The sequence below is a fragment of the Malaya genurostris genome, chromosome 1, assembly GCF_030247185.1.
Source record: "Malaya genurostris strain Urasoe2022 chromosome 1, Malgen_1.1, whole genome shotgun sequence".
NCBI classification, from domain to species: domain Eukaryota; kingdom Metazoa; phylum Arthropoda; class Insecta; order Diptera; family Culicidae; genus Malaya; species Malaya genurostris.
In genome coordinates, this window is record NC_080570.1 from 96,459,064 (window position 1) to 96,481,234 (window position 22,171).

Below are 22,171 nucleotides of genomic sequence, written 5' to 3' on the forward strand. Positions count from 1 at the left end.
TTATTATTATTATTATTATTATTATTATTATTATTATTATTATTATTATTATTATTATTATTATTATTATTATTATTATTATTATTATTATTATTATTATTATTATTATTATTATTATTATTATTATTATTATTATTATTATTATTATTATTATTATTATTATTATTAACGATTATTCAAAATACGAAAGGACGTGACATCTGTAAATTTTACAAGTGCTTGATTGGATGAAGAAGTGGATCATGACATAGCAATATAATATATGGCTGGATGTTACAGTGATAGAAATTTAGTAACTCTAGTGGGATTCGCGTGATTGACTCTTCCTACGGATTCACCAAGTCATTTTGACTTTTTGTTACATTCGTAATATTTGACAAACAACACTATCGAATATTGCGCTGTGATTTGTTCTTAGTTCATAGTCCGGATCCATTCTAATAATTGCCATTCCATGTCTGACGAATTTTGATTCTGTTTCGCAGTTTATTGGACTTGAGTCTTTTGAGCGATATAACATGTATTTAGTCTGGATAATGAAACTACAACGCGTTGTAGGGTAATTTTTGATAAAATGTTGATGTTACACGAGCTGTAATCACGCCAATCAAGGCATTCAGTATTATTGAGATGAACTGTGCAAATTCATTCTGATGTCTAATGCTTTGAACATTGGTATATCCTTCAACAGGTTTTCTTTGGAAAGCCTTAGATGATAGTTTTAGGAGTAATATTCTGTTCATAGTATTTCATTATAAGAATAGAAGAAGGTTATCAGAACATGTTTATCAATCTTCATACGTATGGAAATATGTATTTCAAGAATCTTTTGAGAATTTCAAGTCGAAAATCATGTGTTCCATTTCTTTTTGTCCGACATAGCCGACAAATTTCTGTAAAAAACTAACTGATGTCTGTCCGTGACATGAGTTTACAAAGCCCATCCATGGATCGAAATAATTGCTGGTTTATAAGATATTTAAGCTGTCCGATTTGTTGAATCACTAAAACCCCCCTGTGTACGCGCCTGGTTTGCGATCAAAGATCTCAACGCTGTTTCGAAAATTTTCAACAATTATGCATGTAGAACTCAAATTTTTAAGACAACACGAGGTGTCGTGGATCATGTTCATGCATTGACAACGAGGCATCATTCGAAGTTTTTTTTCTAAAATAGGCCAAGGTTATAATATCTACCATTCAATGGAATACATCCGTTATATTTGACTATGAAATCGATAAATTCTTCTAAATTTATTTGAAAAAACGTTCCGTTTCTTACACAGGAATTCGAATTCTTCAAAACGATGGTTTAAAATTATAAACCCTCAGTATCGTACGATTCTGAAACCGAAAGGCGGGTAAAAAGTATCAGAAGTTTTCATTGAGGCCATAAGACCTACAATTTTATTATAAGTTTTTAAAAATCGGTTGAGTCATCTCAGAGAGAAATGAGTTCCATTTAGTAATATGTGAACATTTTTCGGAACCGGAATCCAGGAACCGACATGGGCGAAGTCAGTTCAAAAGGTCAACAACTAGATTAATTCATAATTTGGATTTCACAGATAAAAATATGTTGTGAATTTAAGTCTTCTTTCATGCACATATTCTGAGCAAGAAATTGGAATGCATAATAACGCAGGTGCGAGTCCTGTCTCTGAGCGTATCTTTTTCCAAAAACCTGTATAAATACACCTAGTGATGTAATGGTGCTTTTCTCATTTTCATTTTCTTCTGTATGAAATTCCATTCCAGCTATAATTTAAAAAAAGTTCAGAAAATACTTTTGAAGATACTACTACATTGATACACTACATTTGAATTTAAGTTAGTGAAAATCTATTCAATCATATGGGAGAAAGTGAAGTGAGCTTCATTTTATCATATTTGATTATTATTGTCGGTACTTCCGGAACCGAAAGTTGGATATCGGCATAGTGACATTCGGTTCATTCAACCATACATTTTTTACGATTCTCTATGAAGATTTGAATTTTGGAAAAAAATGTACCGGTAGTCGGACTTGGATAAAATTCAGTAAATCATTGATGGAACTATCAATGGTTTATTTGGTTACAAAGTCTCATGGTCTGTAAACTAGAGAAAATCACTAGCCAATATAAAGCCAAATATCACCTTGTATTTCCGAAACCGGAAGTTAGATCCAAATAAAATTCCGGAACTTTGTATGGGACCATAAGACCTTTTATATTAATCTAAGTTTGTGAAAATCGTTTCAACCATCTCCGAGAAAAGTAAGTGACATTATTTTCACATTTTTTATGCATTATTTCCACATTTTTGGTGCATATCACCCTGTAATTCCGGAAGCGGCAGTCGGATCGAAATGAAATTCAGGAGCTTTGTATGGAACTACTTTCATTTGAATCTAAATTTGTGAAAATCGGTTTAGCCATTCCAAGAAAAGTGAGTGACAATATTTGACACGCACACACACACATATATATATATATATATATATATATATATATATATATATATATATATATATATATATATATATATATACACACACAAACATACATACACACCACATATACATTTGCTCAGTTCGTCGAGCTGAGTCGAATCATTTTTTCTGTGAGTTTCTCATTCATTGGGCTTCTCCAATATATATATATTTCCACTCAGTCATTGCAAAAACTGAACTTAGTTATGGCGACTTTACGTCAAACTAACTGAAATGAATAAATCGTTAAGAAATTGAATTCAAAGTTACTTTATATTTCAACATACTTTAGATGCAAAACTAAACGTCCTTTTAAATTTACAGTCTTGTTCATAGAAAAATAAATGCATCATATTATATTTATATTTAGTTTTATATTGCTAATGGTTTTCAATCGAGTTTTCAATCGAACTGACGTCTATTTCACAGCACCATTATGTACAAAAAACTGATTTTAAGAGGTTTGAAACGAAAATGCTTCATATATTCGATATAAATGCTTTATATATTTGCGTTAGTCCTATAACTTCTTCGGCAAAGTTTTTTCTCGTTAGAAGTTCTAAAACTTTGTAGAAGACATCGTGCAAAACTAAACGTCCTTTTAAATTTACAGTCTTGTTCATAGAAAAATAAATGCATTATATTATATTTATATTTAGTTTTATATTGCTAATGGTTTTCAATCGAGTTTTCAATCGAACTGACGTCTATTTCATAGCACCATTATGTACAAGAAACTGATTTTAAGTGGTTTGAAACGAAAATGCTTCATATATTCGATATAAATGCTTTATATATTTGCGTTAGTCCTATAGCTTCTTCGGCAAAGTTTTTTCTCGTTAGAAGTTCTAAAACTTTGTAGAAGACATCGTTTTTCTATCTCTTAAGTGAAAAAAGTTGTTGAAATGAACTTTTATCGTAGTAGGCTTTGCACATTTTTTATTGTGATCAATTCACGAGAAATATTTTTGTGAATGAGTTCTCCAAAGGAACTATGTATATCGGATCAACGGTTTAGCAGCTAGAGAATTAAGTTCACGTTTTTGTCGATTCAAACCACTGTGCATTGGTTTACATGTGTGAATTTCATATTTTTTTCTGTGAAGTTATAAGCCAACTTCAGAAGATTTTCACATTTCTTGTTTCGCCACTCTAAACAACGGTTCGAAGATTTAAGTCCTCATCACCTTGTTATTCCGGAACCGAAAACCAGATCCTGATAAAATTTATGAGTTTTATACGGGAACACAAAACTTTTCATTTTAATCTGAAAATCGGCTTATGCATCTCTGAGGAGTCGAAGTAAATTTCGTTTTTGAATTTTGGACCCCTATTTCCTGGAAACTGATTACCGGTATAGCCAAAGTCGGTTCGATTGACGATCAACAAACAAAGCCTATGAATTGAAATAGTTATTAGCATAGTCCCGAAGTTTTTATGTTCGTTGAATAGTCACTTATATAAAACGTGACTTTTAAATAGGTCCACAAGACCTTTTATTTAAATCAAAGTTCATAAAAATCAATTCAAGCATTTCCAAGAAAAATGAGTTCTACACACATAAATACACACATTTATAAATACACACATGTAGAAATTTTGCTATCTCGGTGAACTGATTCGCACTCCGGGTCACGATTCAAAAGTCGGTATTCACAGTGATTGCATTACCTTTCTGTAGTACTGGTTAGAATAAATTACACAGCAATCTTTTTCAGTTACCTTCGCAATTTCCAACAGTTTCATCACAGATAGAATACCGGTTACTTAGGACTAAATGAAGACCTATGGGATATTGAAAATCATCGTTCTTCGGTAATGTTCAAAACAAATATAATACGTTATTTCAGACTATCCAGAAAGAATTGTACATAATAAATCCCTAAATGTTGCTGAATAATGACTTGCACCATAAATCAAGTAAACCTAGATTCTTAACTATACGGAGACACTGACAGCACATCTAGTGAGAAACTGTACTTTTTTCCATTAACTACTGTCATAAATGAAATACATCTAGATTCCTCAGTATAATAGTAATGTAATTGAGCAGCCTGTGACACCAAAAGCGCCGTCTAGTGGAAAATGGGTGCGTAAATGCTACTAAAATGTATGTTGCCTGCACATTGAAGCAAAAAATATCTTTATAAAGCAAACGGATAGAGGAAAGTGATTATTAAAAGTTGGAAAAACCTGTATGAAGAAAATATAGTGAAGTCTGATGTTTGTAGTATCTTTGCAAGAACAAAGTCCACAGAGAAAAATGAAGTTAGATATGAATAAAAACAAATTCGAACTTGTAGTGAACGCTGCTTTCGAATTTGAGCATATACTGCATGCCATATCTATACATGATGGTATATAAACAGGAATTACAAAATTTTGTTATACAACATATTTTCAAATATTCCAGTAGCCAGAATGTTGCCCTGATAGTTCGAACTAGTTAAATTTACTAAATTCAGACAAAAAAAGGAAATGGGGTGAAACTGCTTGGTAACCCTTTATATGACCTTATTTACACTTCAGCTGTCTGGAACAACTCACCACAGCTAGTTTGAAAAGCATACAGTGGAATGGCTATTCTAGATTTTCAAACTCACCTAGCTGTTTAGGTAAATTGCTTAATTACACTCCAATCTTAATCTCGTAATCGAACGATCACCAATCCGTTCAATGCAGCGTACCATTTTTTTGTCTATTGAGTATAAACAGTGTATATGCTTCAATTACCACCAGCAGTGTACAAAACCGGTCTTTTCTGGATAGTTTTCATAATCACCTAACATCTACCTACGAGTGTAAATGAAAGTATTTTGACAATGTAAGCCTTCATCATAGTAAATAATTTTGTTTTGAAAATGTGTCACATCGATGATCAGTTCATGGCCTATGGGAAGATAACAAATACAAAATTGTTTAGTATCAATTTTTGTTTCAATATGAGAATGCTCATTGCTACCACAATTTGTTTGTTGTACAACTTCTTAAGTGCTAGTTAGTCAGCAATATTAGTTGATACAACAACAAAATATATGCTGAGCACATTGACACATGCGACCTGTTAGCCAATTGCTGTGGGTTTCACTGATCTTTTCACATCTGGTACACTCGGGTTACGACTTAAGAGAACTAGATCTCCACCGTTTAAAAGCTATGTACCACTACAGTGTCGTTACTGCCAACCTGGTTCAGCCTGTATGATCTCACATATGTAACTATCATTCCAGTAAGGAAGGGGCGTCCAAATCAACAAAAAGAAAGACACTCATCAACAGCGACCACTAGTCTGGTAAAAACATTTGCAGTGTTCGGTCCAAAGCCCCCCCTTTCGAATACCGGAGAGGAAGAGAGAAAAAAAGATCGACGTCGAGTTGATTTAGACAATATGTATAAATCACTCTTCCTGATTGCTCTAATCGTATTCAGTTGCCGTAGACTAGAGTAGACTGAGCATCCTAAGCATCTTTCACCGCTCATACGGCCTTGAAGTAGGATTAACTGGTTATGTAAATGACTGTTACATTAAAAATACAGACATTATCATATATCATGGCAAATACCAACATTTATAACTTTTCCTTTTCTTCCCGGATCGTTTCAACTAATAATTTATAGGTGCGGCTACTGATGAAGAATATTTTGAGTTTGCTTGTCCTCAAGAAGATGGGCAGTTCGAAGATGCATATCAGTGCGATAAATATTATGAATGCGATAATGGGCGGGTTAAAGAAAAACTTTGTCCAGATGGACTTGTGTTCAATCCAAGCAGCAAATTGAGTAATAAATGTGACCAAATATATAATGTGGACTGTGGAGATCGGAAGGAATTGCGTATGTATTATGTGAGCTAGTGCTAAACTAAAATTTATCAACAAAGTTTAATTGTTCTAGAAAAACCGAATCCCATAGGCGTATGTCCTAGACAAAACGGATTCTATCCCCATCCTGATCCTACAATCTGCAACGTATTTTTTAACTGTGTGAATGGTCGTGAGCTCGAAATGAGTTGTGTGGCAGGATTACATTTCAATTTAGATACCGGTACATGCGTCTGGCCAGATATGGCGAATCGTGTCGATTGTGGTAGCAATGCAAATAGTAAGATCGACTGTAACTCAATCGATCCAACATTTTTTAATGACAATACTTCCACAGAAAAACTAGATGATGGTTTCCAATGCCCTAAAGACTACAAAAAAATGGATAAAAATGGACAAATAGTTTCTCACCCTAACTTTCCGCATCCGGAGGATTGTACAAAATTCTACATATGTCTAAATGGCATCGAACCAAGGCGAGGTAACTGCGACTCAGGTTTGGTTTACAACGAAGATCTTCAGCGATGTGACGAACCAGAGAACGTTCCTGGATGGTAATTGAAACATGAGTAAAAAAGCAAACAGTTTGTGACAGTTATGAAATATCACGTATCTCAAGCACCAATGACCTAATGACTCCTAGTAACTCCTAATTTGTCCAAAGCTATTCCAAATTCCTATCGTAACACATTTTCAAAACTGTTACGAACGTTTGCTGCTATTTATCATATAATGATATTACTTTTTTCAGCGAGGACTGGTACACTCCAGCCGAAAAACCGGAGAAATAAATCCAACTTCTTCAGTTATACAAAGATTAGTATACATAAGGGAAAATACATTATAAAACAAACATTCTGTATTTCTCAAATTAGTCATTTACATTTGTACGGATTTATTTTCAATTTTGTATATTTACAAATAAATAGTAGTAAGCCCTTGACGTTGTCGGTTTGCTTTTCAGTCATGCTATCACATGAATATCTCTATGGATGTGCTTTATAGATTGCGAAGCTCAGATGAACTTAAAAGTTTCAAATGGTATGAAATATGTATGCACGTGTTATGGTTTTGAACAATCATTGCGTATTTTGGTTTTATGGAAATCATTGAATATCTCCCATTTTGATCTTCTACCACGAAAAAATATGTCTGCTTTTGATGTACCATAGATCAGTTTTCAGTTTTGTTTTTAAGTTTGTGCGTTTCCAATCATGACATTTCCAATACTGACACAAAGAATCCTTCCAAGTCGGAGCTCGAACATACGACAACGGGCTTGTAAGACCAGCGTCTTATACATTGAACCGCCAACCCTGTTAACGTAATATGCACAAAAAAACGTTTCTATTTCTACTGGTGAAAATATGATTTCGCGTTTAGGGCTATTGTACCTATAATCATCTCATTAGTGAAGCCGCCACATTATTTTTCCGATTACTCGACTTTCACTTAACGAATTGTAATAAAATCGGATATAATTTATTTTCTTCGGCTCGAAGAAGTAATACCACAGAAAATAGTTCAAATATTGTTCAATACTACTGCTATAGCGACGAGAAAACTCGAAGCGAATGCATCTATTTTCATTTTACCCTTAAGTCAATCAGGTCTCATTCTAACTAATGATGGGACCGTCACCCTGTGGATGTTAAAAATACATAACTCCAATCAACGATTCAAAACCGAAGAAAACAAATCACTCAAATGCAAAAGCAAAACACTTTGAAGAGGTTCATTTTGAATCAGCTAATTTTACCACTGCGAAAATAAGTAAAATTCACAGTAAAATTACCTGTTTAATTTTATAGTGACATTTGGATATTTTTGGCATGCATTTTAAATTTTTTTTAAGAATATGAATATTTTTTCTCTTCAATCAGATATCCATATTGTGGAAACGATGGATGTGGAGTGAACGAGAAGAATGTGAAGTACTTAAGAAATTAAAAATTAAAAACGAAGTTCAGCCAACTTCAGAAATTGTACTATTTCTCATCTAATTATTTGAATCAAAGTATCAGATAAACGCACAAAATGAAGAAACCCATATGATTATGAATACAAACATACGCTATTTTCAGAGAACTTTTTTTCTACCAGCATGAGACATGTATCAAAATATACTTAGACTAGCATTATTTCAACTTAAAAAATCTGTACAAATTTGTAGTTGTAGTTGGTAGACAACATTACACCAGTATCATCTACAAAACGGTTCACTAAAATGTTATCGCTAAACGTTCACTTCATATACTCCGGTTGTTAGTTCAACCATAAAAAAGTTCATTATTTCGCACTAGAGCTAGAGATGGTCGGGTAAGCAATTTCTTAAACCCGAATCCGATCAAAAATTAAGAAAAAAATCCTAAACCCAATCATACATTTTCTTCCAAGCCCGAACCCGACCTGTACCTGCTAAAAAATAAAAATCTTTACCCGTACCCGACCCGAACCCGAAACCCGACCAAATTTTTTAACCCAAACCCGTTTAAAATGAAAAAATCGTAACCTACACCCAAACCCGACCCGAACCCAATTTTTTTTTCTGAACCCGAACCTGAGCCGTACCCGTCGGGTTCGGGTCGGGTTTCGAGTGCGAATATTCGAAACCCGATATTCTCCATTTAGAGTCTGCCTCAATAACATTTTTATTGGATATTGACTTTTCTGAACCTACAAAACATTTGCAAATACTTTAATTGAGAAAATCTGAGTCTGTGCATAAAACACCGATTTTAGTCGAGATTCTCGTTTATACTTGCAAAACGAATCTTACTTATCGGATTCTTGCATTTATGTGGGATTTGACGTTAAATTTGTTTACGTTTGTTACATTTAGATACTTATTTTAGGTTCAGAACAGTTTTCAGTTCTGAGCCTCTCAGAATGTGCTAATTATGCACTAAGGACACGTCTGAACTAAGAATACGTCTGAAGATCATATATTGTGCCTGAAATACGTATCTGTATATAAGTATACGTATCTGTATATGCACATAGTGGTCAGTATTAACCTATAGTGATGTGAATAATAACAGCGTGCATATAAATGTAGAGAAGGTTAAAAACCAGATTTTTAATGAATCAGTTGAGGTGAATATGAAGATGGTTCACAAACGGAAAATTTTCAAATTGATAACTTTGAAAAAAATTTCGGTTATTAACATGGTGGAGTGGTATTTTTATTTTATTAGGACACAAAAATGAAATTTTATGGAATTTTGGAAGCCTTTTTTAAAACGGCTGATTCGACAAAATCCTAAACAAATTTGTTCGTTTTCGAAAGTTATACTCGAAATTACTCTCGCCGTGAAAACTTCATAGCACATATCTGTAGAAATAACAATTATTTAATTTTAGCAAATATAGTCAACAGCAAATTTTCCAACTATGTAGTAATTCATCAAATCGGTGAGTGCAGTGTGTAGTGGAATATATAAATCTGAAATTATCGCACAAAATGACGGTAACTCAGCATCGATTTCGTTGCTTGTTCGGCTTGTTTTTCATCGTAATCGAGAGTGGTTGGAGGCTCTATTCCGGCTGTCTGAAACGTAGGTCGGGTAATGGGTGAAAAAAAAACGAAACAGAAGAAAAAATCAAAAGTTGTATTGCTGAAACCTGGTCAAAAGACTTTGGGTTCGGTTTATTCGTAAACAGACATCGGGCCTCGCAGTAGTGATTTTGTGTAGTGCGCGCGTTTCTAGTAACTGCTACTTCAATTCGAGCTCGTGCCGTAACTGCCGGCGCAGTCTTAGTAGTATTTGCTTCAGTGAACGCTTAGTCTGTGGGTGTATTTTACGAGCATTAGTGATTCAAAAAGCCAACAACATCACTGTGTGTCAAGCAGTAGCGAGTGCAACATTGGGGCGACATCCAATTAATGAATTAGTACGAAAATCCAAAAATAATAGTGCAAAGATCTAACAAGCATCCTATTGCTAGGATGAAACAAATTATCGGATTGGTCCTCTATTTGGGGATAGTCACGCTTTGTAAGTATTAAACCATAAAATACATAAAATGAAAATCAAATATTCGTACATTTGGTGAGTCCAACTTTAATATTAATGTGTTCATCAATATCGTTTTTCTAATAATAACCCCACTCTAAGCCATCGCCAAGCGTGCCTATATTTATTCTTATATTGGCAAAGAGATAGGTGTGAAATAGCACATTCTCTTTCTCACACTTCAACAGACGTGTATTTGATCACTAAAAACCGATATAAGCAATTAAATTTTAATCTCCTTAGACAATTGTTGCGTTTCCTACATAAGTTCTCTTGATATTTTGAAATATCATACGCGTTCCACATTACGCTTGCTAAAATTAACTAGTTATTCTTTGTATTACACACATTTAATTTTAAAAGGTTTATTAGATTCAAAAGAACTTTCAGTTTGACAAACTTCGAGGGAGGGGTTCGTTGGATTGCAAAAAAAACACATTCACGTGTATAATATATAATTTCTTATGCAAAGCCAATAACAGGTTTGTTGCTTCCAGTTCGACACATCATTGATGTCTTTGAAACAAAAAATATAATATCGAATCGTAGAAATAAATAAGAAACAAAATAAATTGATGGTTGATTGGAAAAGACGGATAACAAAGAGCTGCATATTATTTATTAGCCATTCGTTTATGTGTCGGCAATAAAAATTTTCAGTTGTTTCAACATGTGCTTTTCAGTTGCTTCAAAATTTCGAACCACAATAACGCGACCGCTGACCGGTGATATTACTCGTTTGTTCTGATTTTGTTTAGGATGTAAATGTAAAATTAAGAATTCAATAAGCTGAATCACTTTTCCACATTTATCATTAACACATTTTCATTTAAACTGAGTAAAACAAAGCAAAGAGTGGCTAAATTGCGAATTTTTAATAAATATATATAAATTTTAAGATTAGTTTAATATTGCTTACTAGGTCTAATTATAGACTCGTGAGTCTTCAATCAATACTATGCGATTTCATATTTTGTGGGATACTTTTGTAAAGGCAATTTTCGTGCATTCATTTATTATTTATAATCTGTAAGTATAAAAATTCCAAAAAATGCACGTCTAATTTTATTGATCCATATGAAAATTCGTCCTGGTTTATACGTTGCTATTTCATTTTATCTGGATTCGAGCTCCCGTTTCAGAACTAAAAGTATTTTGGTTCAGTCGATAAAAAATCTCATTAGAAATATACACAAACAGAGAAAAATCTGAAAAATTATCCACCAATTTGTAAAACTTCTGCGCCCTCCACGACATCATCTGTAAGTTGTCTTATCGAGCATTAAGTAACAAGACAATCACCAATATCGTTAACGTGAAATTAGCTTGAACAAAAGGTCATTAAGGTTTGTTAATGTTCCGAAAATAAAACTACACACAAAATTCAGAAAACCTTAATCTTGTTATTCCACCGCAACATGCAGTGTATTGCGATTGTAGTTTGTTTCGTACAAAGTACACAGATAAAAATATTTTGTGAACTTACATCTATTTTAATGCACATATTTGGAGCAGGAAATTAAACATAAAGTTACTTTGAAGTTCTGTACGTTTCGATATAATATGAACGCAAAACTAAGCATTAATTGAAAGATACAGTTATATTGATTGAAAAACCAATGCAATTAAATTTAATTTTGCATCGATGATGGTTTTAAATCAATTTTTCGATTCAATTGATGTCTGTTTCATATTACTACAGTTTTAAATGTCGTGTAATGTTCATCTTTTCTATCTGTGTAAATGTGTTACCTTTCTGTTTAAAGACTGTATTCAAAACTGACGTAATTTCATAATCGCTTCGAATTTTTCTATCGAGCGAAATTCTTATGAGTTTGACGGATTCACCTCTTTTGGTGCAAAAACAAACTTTTCTGGCTTCGTGTCTACCAACAGTGTCGCATAATGACACGATACCAGATCCGACCAAAACAGGCACTTCTGGAGGCATTCTTCTTCATATGCTTACTTGCTAAATTTACTGCACCCACAGATCGCCTGCCACTCCAATTCCTTTTTTTTTGTTGAAAATTTCTTCGTCCTTTGCGGTGCTGTACCTACCACTCGCGATTCTGCTTTCTGGTACGGGATACGCACACCGTATTCTTTTTATCGGTCCGATTTTAGGAGATAATAAATCTGATCTGCTTTATTGTCTGCTGTACGAACTAGACGGAAAATTTCTTCCTCAACGCTGTGTTTTCTGCTGACAAAGTGATTTTAACTTTGTGGTCATTCAGCTCTCTAGTTAGAAAAGTTTTATACTCCTATGAGTGTGATGAGAACTGAGTTCAGGTGGGCGATGTGAAAGGCGGCGGTCTAATCAATGAAGCCTTACATCGAAACATGAAATATTTATCAAAAGATGCAATCGAAGCAACGTTATCAAAGATTTTTTAAGTGATTTCGGATCAAAAGCCTCCAAAATCTATTGTACTATTCCACAAAATTTAAGTACAGCTGTTGTTTAGTAGCGGATGTGTGTATGGTAGCATTTCTAAAAACAACTACATTAAGGCCCTTCGCATGAAATATTGGTAAAATTTAACAAAATAAGTTTTCAATAGTAAAATTACTTAAATATTTTTTGCTTTCTTTTGTTATTGCATGCCTACTGAGTATAACGGCTGTTATGATTTTCACCATTTAGCAAGCTTAAAACAACGCAAAGAGCATATACGCACCTGGAACACATGTTCATTAAGTTCAGGAAAACTTTTAACTGTGGACATCTCTAAAAATGAATATTCAAATATTGATTGATTCGGAAAAATCTTTGCGATAACATCTTGATTTGTCATCGAGAAGTTTAATTACAAATAGAGAATTTTGTACTGAGTGCACATGACTGTTTCTATTGTTTATTTTACATATCGTGTTCGACTCATCAGTACATAGCAGTTCATGATGAACTACCACGCCACTCAGCAGCTCAACATAAACCACTAAGCAGACGTAAAGTTATCTCGACTTGAGTCAAGTTATACCGAAGTACAATGTGTTTACTGATGAAGTTCTGAACGTAAACAAGTTCACGACATACTTATTGTTTTTAGCTAGTAGTCATTGAGAGGTTTGATTACAAGTAACATGTTTGTACTGAATGTACGTCACTGTTTCTAATGTTTATTTAACATATCGTTTTCGACTCATCAGTACATAGCAATTCATGCTGAACTACCATACCGCTCAGCAGATGAACATAAAACGCTAATCAGACTTGAAGTTATCTCTACTTGAGACACTCTTATTCTGCATTAACAAATGTCACTAGCAGAGGATCTTTGGCATAATTGATCGAATTTGATAGAGGAAAGTAGGGAATTTCGAGAGCATATTTTTTGCTCTCTGTGATAATCAAGTGATTTTTGAGATCTAAAAAGCTTTTTTGTGACTTAATAATTACCTAAGTTTTTCGACATTTTTGCCTAGGCAAACAGTTAAAGATCTTAAAAATTACACAAGTATGGATATTGCTTATATAAAAAAATTTCGGATCAATTTGGCTATGTGACTCGTGGGTGGCTATTTTGTTGAACATAGCTTGTGGGAATACCGAGCCACTTTTTATAGGGATTATCGAGCCACTAATTTATTGTCATTTTTTCAAGTTCATAATTTTCTTGCTTCTGTATGGAATTCCAGGCGAAATAATAAGTATTCGACAAAAAATCAACTACCTGTAGTTTGTCATATTATTTTTTTAATTAGTTCGTGATGTGCTGTTGCTTTAGTTTTGCGAGTATTATTTGATACAATAAAGCAAGCTGCACCGACCAAATCAAATCGAGGCCTCAAGCCGACATAAACGAGCATTTCGACACCTTCTGAAGTGGAAAGGCAATCTGCAATGAAAAGCTAATAACAAGCCCAAGAAGGCCGATGCACAGAAACATAAAAATGATTCAAAGACAAATCTATCAAAACAAGAAAAAATGTGCTTAAATAACACCCAAGAAGAAGCACAAGAACCACAAACTAGTGATGAAGACGTGAATTATGATTCCTGCTTTATTTTCGACAAGAAATTGGAAAAAAGCAGAACCGAAACAATACAATGCAATGCAACGAGTGCGATTGAGCTGCTCACTCATGACTCAATATTTGTTCAACTTTCCTAATTTCCAAAATGGGGTGACGCTATCCGACCCGAACACAACAAATCTATTTTTTCTGAACCCGAACCAGACCAGTTCCCTTCGGGTTCGGGCTCGGTTCGGGTTTCGGTTAAAAATACCCAACCATCTCTACTGTGCACAATCTTTCATGTGCATACAATCGCAAACAACTGAATCGTAATTTGAGTTTTGTTTCCAAACATCGCCTACTATAAATCCATCTTAGCATTAATGATTGTTTTCATATAGATCCATATTTCCAATTCTCTACGGGCTTCGCGAGATACAAAAATTCGACGAAAAACTTCGTATACCTAAAGTCAACGGATGGAGACGAACTTCTGAGACTAGTTTGATTGAAATCGACCCAGCCATCTTAGAGATCTAGATCTCTTTCTTGTACGGGTACACATAATTCGTTTAGTTGAATCGATTGGTATATAAAACTTGGCCTCAGGCCTCGGTGAATTTGTACAATACTTGAACTCCATATTTTGACAAATATAAGAAAAAATAAAACCGATTCCCCTTTCTCTCAATTTCACATCCATACGACCATGACCTGATCATTCAATCGCTAAACCAGTTTTGATTTCCAACTGTGCGAATTGCACTTATGTCACTAATTTCAGTGTGAATTTCCATTTACGTCTTAAAAATCGCTTTACCTGTTGTATTTCTACTTGTCAAATTAGGAGGATCTGCTCATTTCCTAACCATTGCTTAGTACGGAAATGCGTCAGAAAAACTACCGGTTGGAGACTATTATCATGGAATCAGTAGATAAGTAGTTACATGATCGAATGATTATACCAATCAATTAGTGTGTTCAATGTTCGATTGAACACATCAACCGATTCTCTCTTCGTTCACAAATAATCCATTATAAACCGATTTCGCACAGCATTGCACATCGGTTTCTTGTGGTTTCCCAAACATCAATCCGAGCTCCATTTTCTATATGTTGATTGAGCCATTTTCTTAAGCAAAACATCTGTCTGCTAGTGTTATTCCACTGCGACTGAAGCGGTTGTGTATTTCGTTTTGCTCACATGCGTTTTTGTGTTGAACAAAACTAAAGAATGGCATAAACCTAATTACAGCCTTATAAGGGCGGTTAAACTAGTAACACGTGGTTGTAGGCATACGATATCAACCCCACCTTCTATTGAAGTAAATTACAATAGTTAGTAGTAACTTTGCTTTTAAATATGTATTGACCGCCTAGAAACGTTGCTAACCTTCAGATTCTGCGAGACTTAAACCGGTAAACCATTCTAAATATCACATAGAGAGGCCTTGCCAACATTAAGCAAATTGTGTAGAAAAAAACAGTACAGTTTTTCACTGTCCCTTTCTCTTGTCAAGTTGATTCGATAACCAGTTTATTGTTTGGTACTCCACATGTTATTTTAGGTGACGGTGCTCGATATCTGCAATCTAAAAACGTTGAAACTGATGAAGTGTCATACCAACCGGATAAATGTCGTACAATGATGTTGTAACTTACAGACATGAATAGTTTATATAACACATGTTATAACGACATGAAAAACACATCTTGATTTTCAGTCGAATGTTTAACATACTATAATTTTCTTTCAAACCTTACCTTTGTTGTTTATAGATGATATATGTTGTATATATATATATACAGATCGGCTTAAAATTTCGTATCGTTTCTATGAGAGGGCGCCAATAGAATTAAATCCATACCATTTTCAGTTAGTACCAACCTTCAAAAGATGCGTGTATAAATTTGACAGCTGTCTGATTATTAGTTTGTGAGATATTGCATTTTGAGTGAAGCTACTTTTGTTATTGTGAAAAAAATGGAAAAAAAGGAATTTCGTGTGTTGATGGAACACTACTTTTTGATGAAAAAAAGTGCCGCCGATACCAAAAAATGGCTTGATGAGTGTTATCCAGACTCTGCACCGGACGAAGCAACAATTCGTGAGTGGTTTGCAAAAATTCGTACTGGTCATATAAGCACCGAAGACGATGAACGCAGTGGACATTCAAAAAAGGCTGTTACCGATGAAAACGTGAAAAAAATCCACAAAATGATTTTCAATGACCGTAAAGTGTAGTTGATCGAGATAGCTGACACCCTAAAGATATCAAAGGAACGTGTTGGACATATTATTCACGAATATTTGGATATGAGAAAGCTTTGTGCAAAATGGGTGCCGCATGAGCTCACAATCGATCAAAAACAACAACGAATTGATGATTCTGAGCAGTGTTTGGAGCTGTTATATCGAAATAAAACCGATTTTTTTCGTCGATATATAACAATGGACGAAACATGGCTCCATCACTTCACTCCGGAGTCCAATCGACAGTCAGCTGAGTGGACTGCACGCGATGAACCGAACCCAAAGCGTGGAAAGACTCAACAATCGGCCGGTAAGGTTATGGCGTCTGTAGTTTGGGATTCGCATGGTATAATTTTCATCGACTACCTTGAAAAAGGAAAAACCATCAACAGTGACTATTATATAGAGAGCGTTTGAAGGACGAAATTTCGAAATTTTTTTTTCGTTATTAGAGCGTTTGAAGGACGAAATTTCAAAAAACGGCCTCATTTGAAGAAGAAAAAAGTTTTGTTTCATCAAGACAACGCACCTTGTCACAAGTCGATGAAAACCATGCTGAAATTGAACGATTCTCCATATTCTCCAGATTTGGCCCCCAGTGACTTTTTCCTGTTCTCAGACCTCAAGAGAATGCTCGCTGGTAAAAAATTTAGAAGCAATGAAGAGGTAATCGCTGAAACTGAGGCCTATTTTGAGGCAAAGGACAAATCGTACTACAAAAATGGTATCGAAAAGTTGGAAGATCGCTATTATCGCTGTATCGCCTCTGATGGCAATTATGTTGAATAATAAAAACAAATTTTGGCAAAAAATGTGTATTTCTATTAAACGATACGAACTTTTCAGCCGAACTGTTATATTACGAACGTTCATATGAACTATGAGTTTTGTTTTGTTTTCATTGCGTATGTAATGTTGAATTTCTGCTATTTTTTTCATTTACTTTCAGGCAGTGCTATTGGTGTTCCACAGTGTCCTGAACCGCATGGTGAGCAAGCGTATCTTCACCCTGACTATTGTGACCAATTCTTCCTATGCACAAATGGAACACTGACATTAGAAACATGCGAAAATGGGCTATTATTCGACGGCAAAGGCGCTGTCCATAATCATTGCAACTACAACTGGGCAGTTGAATGTGGACCACGTAAATTTGTCACCGACCAAACCCCTCTATCCTCACCAGGCTGTGAATACTTATTCGGAATATATCCAGATAGCCACCAATGTTCCACTACGTACACCAAATGTGCGTACGGTGAACCACATCCAGAACATTGTGAACCAGGACTGGTCTACGATCATCGCATTCACGGATGCCAATGGCCTGATCTCATGTTAGAGACGTGCAACCCGGAGTCTGTCATTGGATTCAAATGTCCAGAATCAGTATCATCGAAATCAATCAATCATCGCTTTTGGCCATATCCGAGATATCCTGTACCTGGAGACTGCCATCGTTTGATAACTTGTGTTGATGGTCATCCACGATTGATCACTTGTGGCGATGGAAAAGTTTTCAATGAAGAGTCATTGACATGCGAAAGCCCAGAAGATGCTCCTTATGCATGCAGAAACTGAACCTTCTAATTTGTTTGGCAGTAGTTTTTTAATTAAATCACTATTAAGTGCTTTATGTACTCTGTAAAAATGGCATAATTTTTCTTTTGCTACTATTTCGTATCATCGATTTGACGCCCTCTAAAACTATCACGTAAATTAAACGTTTATTGAACGTTCCTAAATTTTTCACAAGGAATTCAAATAAAGCAAAAAGTTACCACCCGAAAAGTTACTGACAAAATTACAATTATCATTATAAATATGTATAGGTCTCGCCTCGAGTGTTTGCGCCATAACAGCAGTAATGCACAATTTTCGAACTATTTTTCTGCGAACTATTTTTCTGTTTGTCCTGCATGTTTCTTTGAATTTTTAATGATTCGCCGTAATCAGTGAGGTGTGAAATATATGAAATCCGACTAAAATAAGGTCAAGATAGGACCCCCGACAAACTTGACTGCAGGCCACACAATTTTATTCCGTGTACAAATATATCCGTACACACCGCATCTTTGTGCGTTTTGGAGTAGTTTGACAGCTCTTTCACACACACGGATGCAGTGTGTACTGATCGTATTGATGTATTGTATGTTTGTTTCCGGTTCTGTATGTATGTATGTATGTATGTATGTGTGAATCCACCATTAGTTCAAGGCATTACTAGTGTATGCGGGTAGATTTACAGTAGATCCTAATTTGATTATCAGATAGCTTTCATATAATGCATTTCTTTATTTCTTTATTTCTTTTGGAGCAGGGAAAAGCCCGATGGAGATGAAATTTGGCAATCTGTCTCTCTCTCTCCAGCAGGCATAAAACCTCCTCATCATTTGTATCAACAGATTACAATGATCCAACAGATACATTTGGGCTTAACACTAACAATTAAAACTAAATCTATAACCCTATCTATAACTAGTTGATGACACTAAACATTGCAGGGCAGTAATAGCGCTCTTGCTTAAAAGGTGAGAGAAGAAAAAAGTAGGTAGGTAAATGTTATATAAGGGTTGGTGAGGGGGTGGGTTGGTAAGCGAGAGTGGGCTAACGACGGTGTTAGAATCGGCATGTAGATCTAATTAGTGACCAAAAAGATGGTGAAAGACAGAGAAAACGACAGGGTTAGAATCGGCATGAAGATCTGGTTAGTGATCGAAAAACGGATGGTGAATGACAAAAAAAAGTAGAATGGACGACCGAGTGCCATGCATGCAGTGCATGCCAACGATTGATCCAATTTTACATACAAGTTTTATAGGCCGCCGAAGGTATGGCCTCTAGTTCACGCAGCGAATTCTCTTTTATGGTATCTATGGTCTCAAAACGTGTTCCCCGCAATGGCAATTCGAGTCTAGGGAAAAGGAAAAAGTCACATGGGGCCATATCTGGAGAGTACGGTGTTGGTTGATGATATTGGTTGAATTTTTGGCCAAAAACTGCGACACAACGCTGTGTGAGCCGACGCATTATCGTGGTGTGGCACCAGCCGAGAAGCGACGCGTTTCAAACCCAAAACATCAGTTAAAATGTGTTCGGCTGATCCATAAGAGATGCCCAACAACACAGCAATCTCTCTAATCGGTACAAAACGATTTTGCAACACGATTTGCTTCGCCAATTCAATGTTTTCTTCAGTAACAGATGTTGTTGGGCGGCCAGGGATCTCATCATGATCCAAGCTTGTACGACCACCTTTGAAGCGTTTATACCACTCGTATGCCTGTGTTTTTCCTAGACACGATTCACCAAAGGCCTTTTTTAACATTTTCAACGTTTCGGAACACTTAAATCCATTTGCAACACAAAATTTGATGCACGCATGTTGTTCTAAATTTTCATCCATTATAAAAATCGCCACACGAAAATTTTTCAACTTCTTTGTATAGACGCCAAACAAAAACTAATCGTACGATATGAGTCAAAATTTGACAGACTGTGTACAAAAGTGTTGCCAACGTTGAGAGAATAAAAGTTTACCGATTGGACAAGCGCGGGAATTTTAAAATGAAAATTCCGGTTCTTTTTTTATCATAAGGTACACTTCTACTGATATCGAGCAATAACTCTAACACCTTGGATTAGACAATAAAGACATCAAATTGCTCAATATACACTAGAATTATTTATTTTTGTTCTATTTTACCGTTACTTTGAGTGTTTATTGATTGACTTTACCTATTTCAGTGATATAGTAATTTACTAAGTCAGTAATTGAGTGGATTTCTTTTCGATTTTTTAAACACTTAATTCCACTTCTATTTGTTCAAAACAAAGTCTTAGTATTATGTTCCATCTGCGAAATTTGACAATCCTGTTTCAGCAGAATTTAATCCAATTTATGAAATTATTAAATTTATGAAATTTTATGAAAACAAATCAACAACTTGGAGAAAAGTCCAGGTAAATTAAATCCAATTTAAATTCACATTTAACGTTTCAAATGGATTACAAACAATACAAAGCAATTCGTGCCTTCTCATTCTGCAACTAACGTCGAAGGCGTTCTATTGTCCGATTGTCATCATAGACACTCCTCTGTGTGACGAAGGGCAAGTGTAATTTCTCGCCACGCATTGACAACATCAACGAGAGCTCTTCACCACTGTTCTGCATTTCGTTCGAATCGGATTATTTCGATCGAATGTGAAAATTTGCATTCTGGCGATCGATCGAGTGATGTTTTTGTATGGCAAACTCGAACTCATACAAGTTACAGATTGAACAATTGCGAATTCGATCTAAATAATCCAATTCGACCGAAATACAGAATAGGGGTGCTTCTCTTTTACACATAGGTATATACTACTGTACTATAATCGCAGTGTACGCATCATACAAGCACGTGTTTATTTCCTAACACCAGATTACATCAAAGAGCTAAAGCAGAGCTCTCAAATTCTATGAGGTGGATGCAGCTATTCTCACCGAAGTGTACTCACTCGAAACTTAATTTTGATCTCGACTAAAAAAGATGTCGGAAAGATGTGATATTTTACTGAATTCGTCTAAGAAAGCTATTTCCAAAATACTCGGTTTGTTACTTCCCAAAAATTCAAAATGTTATTATTCGGTTTGTAAATTACCGTGTTTTGTAAATTAACTTCTAGACAACCGAGATTCGGTGATTCATCAAACAAGCCATTTTTCTTCAGTGCAAAACTGAACGATATGATTAAGTGCATGCGCTCATATGTGGGATCAGCTTCAGCTAAAGATTTAATCCGAATATTGCGATATATTTCATGATATTAAAAACAAATTTGTTCGATGTTTGACGATTATTCATGACAAGAAATCACTTCAATCACTTGTGAAACGCTAGTATGTATGCTAGTTTAGTTTCGTGCGATACGTGTATTCGAACATCATTCGAACGAACGAAAATCCCATTGTCGTTTACAGACGAATTGACGAAATGCCGTGGTTTGGATTCGTCAGTTTAATGTTGCCAATCAACCGTTCGAGTAGATTAAAAATAGTTTAACCGATTTCTAACAAATTTCTTTTCGAATGTAAAGGTGATTTGCAATCAAATGATCAATTTATTTTTTTGAGCGAGCCTTCGCATATATGTGCAGTTTCAACGTTTTACGCATCAAATTTTATCATATCTATTAGGTACTTTATGTAAATTACGCCATGGGTAAACATGATTTATTTTATATTAAATGCACTATTTTACCAATGAAATAAATATGTAGACTATCGAAAACACGACAAAATTGCAAGAAATATGCAACATATTTTGCTCAGATACTACTGATGGGACTGCTATTTTCAATGCTTTGTTTTACTTTGCGTGAAATTTGATTTCAAAATTTTACTAACCGAATTGAATTAAATTGAGAACGATATGTATTTATTATGTAACATTCGTCACTTCCTTGATGCTTGGAATCTTCCGGATGTAAACAAGCATGATGATACAAAATCAGCGAAAAAACAAGTCAAATAACAAATGATATCAAAAAATTTTCATATCAACTTAAGGCTGTACTAAAACTGATTGTTTAACGTTAGATTGGCGTTGTTCCTATGCATGTAGGTTGTTTGAAAGTGTTATTGATTCGAGCGTAAA

General features: G+C 34.8%; 2 protein-coding genes across 3 annotated transcripts; both read left to right on the top strand.

Moving 5' to 3' along the window:
* The first annotated feature begins 4,543 nt into the window (after nucleotides 1-4,543).
* Nucleotides 4,544-7,237, top strand: LOC131425169 (protein obstructor-E-like). Of its 2 annotated transcripts, none has more exons than XM_058586814.1 (6): nucleotides 4,544-4,562; nucleotides 5,704-5,907; nucleotides 6,092-6,307; nucleotides 6,368-6,574; nucleotides 6,632-6,848; nucleotides 7,046-7,237. In XM_058586814.1, exons 1-6 carry the CDS (start codon nucleotides 4,559-4,561, stop codon nucleotides 7,083-7,085), a joined length of 888 nt encoding a protein of 295 aa, XP_058442797.1. In that variant the 5' UTR covers nucleotides 4,544-4,558; the 3' UTR covers nucleotides 7,086-7,237. The 2 variants fall into 2 exon arrangements, with proteins under 2 accessions (XP_058442797.1, XP_058442796.1); XM_058586813.1 differs by having other exon boundaries at nucleotides 7,066-7,237.
* Nucleotides 7,238-9,816: 2,579 nt separating this feature from the next.
* LOC131425170 (protein obstructor-E) lies at nucleotides 9,817-18,321 on the top strand. Its single transcript, XM_058586815.1, has 2 exons — nucleotides 9,817-10,292; nucleotides 17,480-18,321. The coding sequence occupies exons 1-2, from the start codon at nucleotides 10,244-10,246 to the stop codon at nucleotides 18,109-18,111; spliced, it is 681 nt and encodes a 226-aa protein (XP_058442798.1). The 5' UTR covers nucleotides 9,817-10,243; the 3' UTR covers nucleotides 18,112-18,321.
* Nucleotides 18,322-22,171: the final 3,850 nt, after the last annotated feature.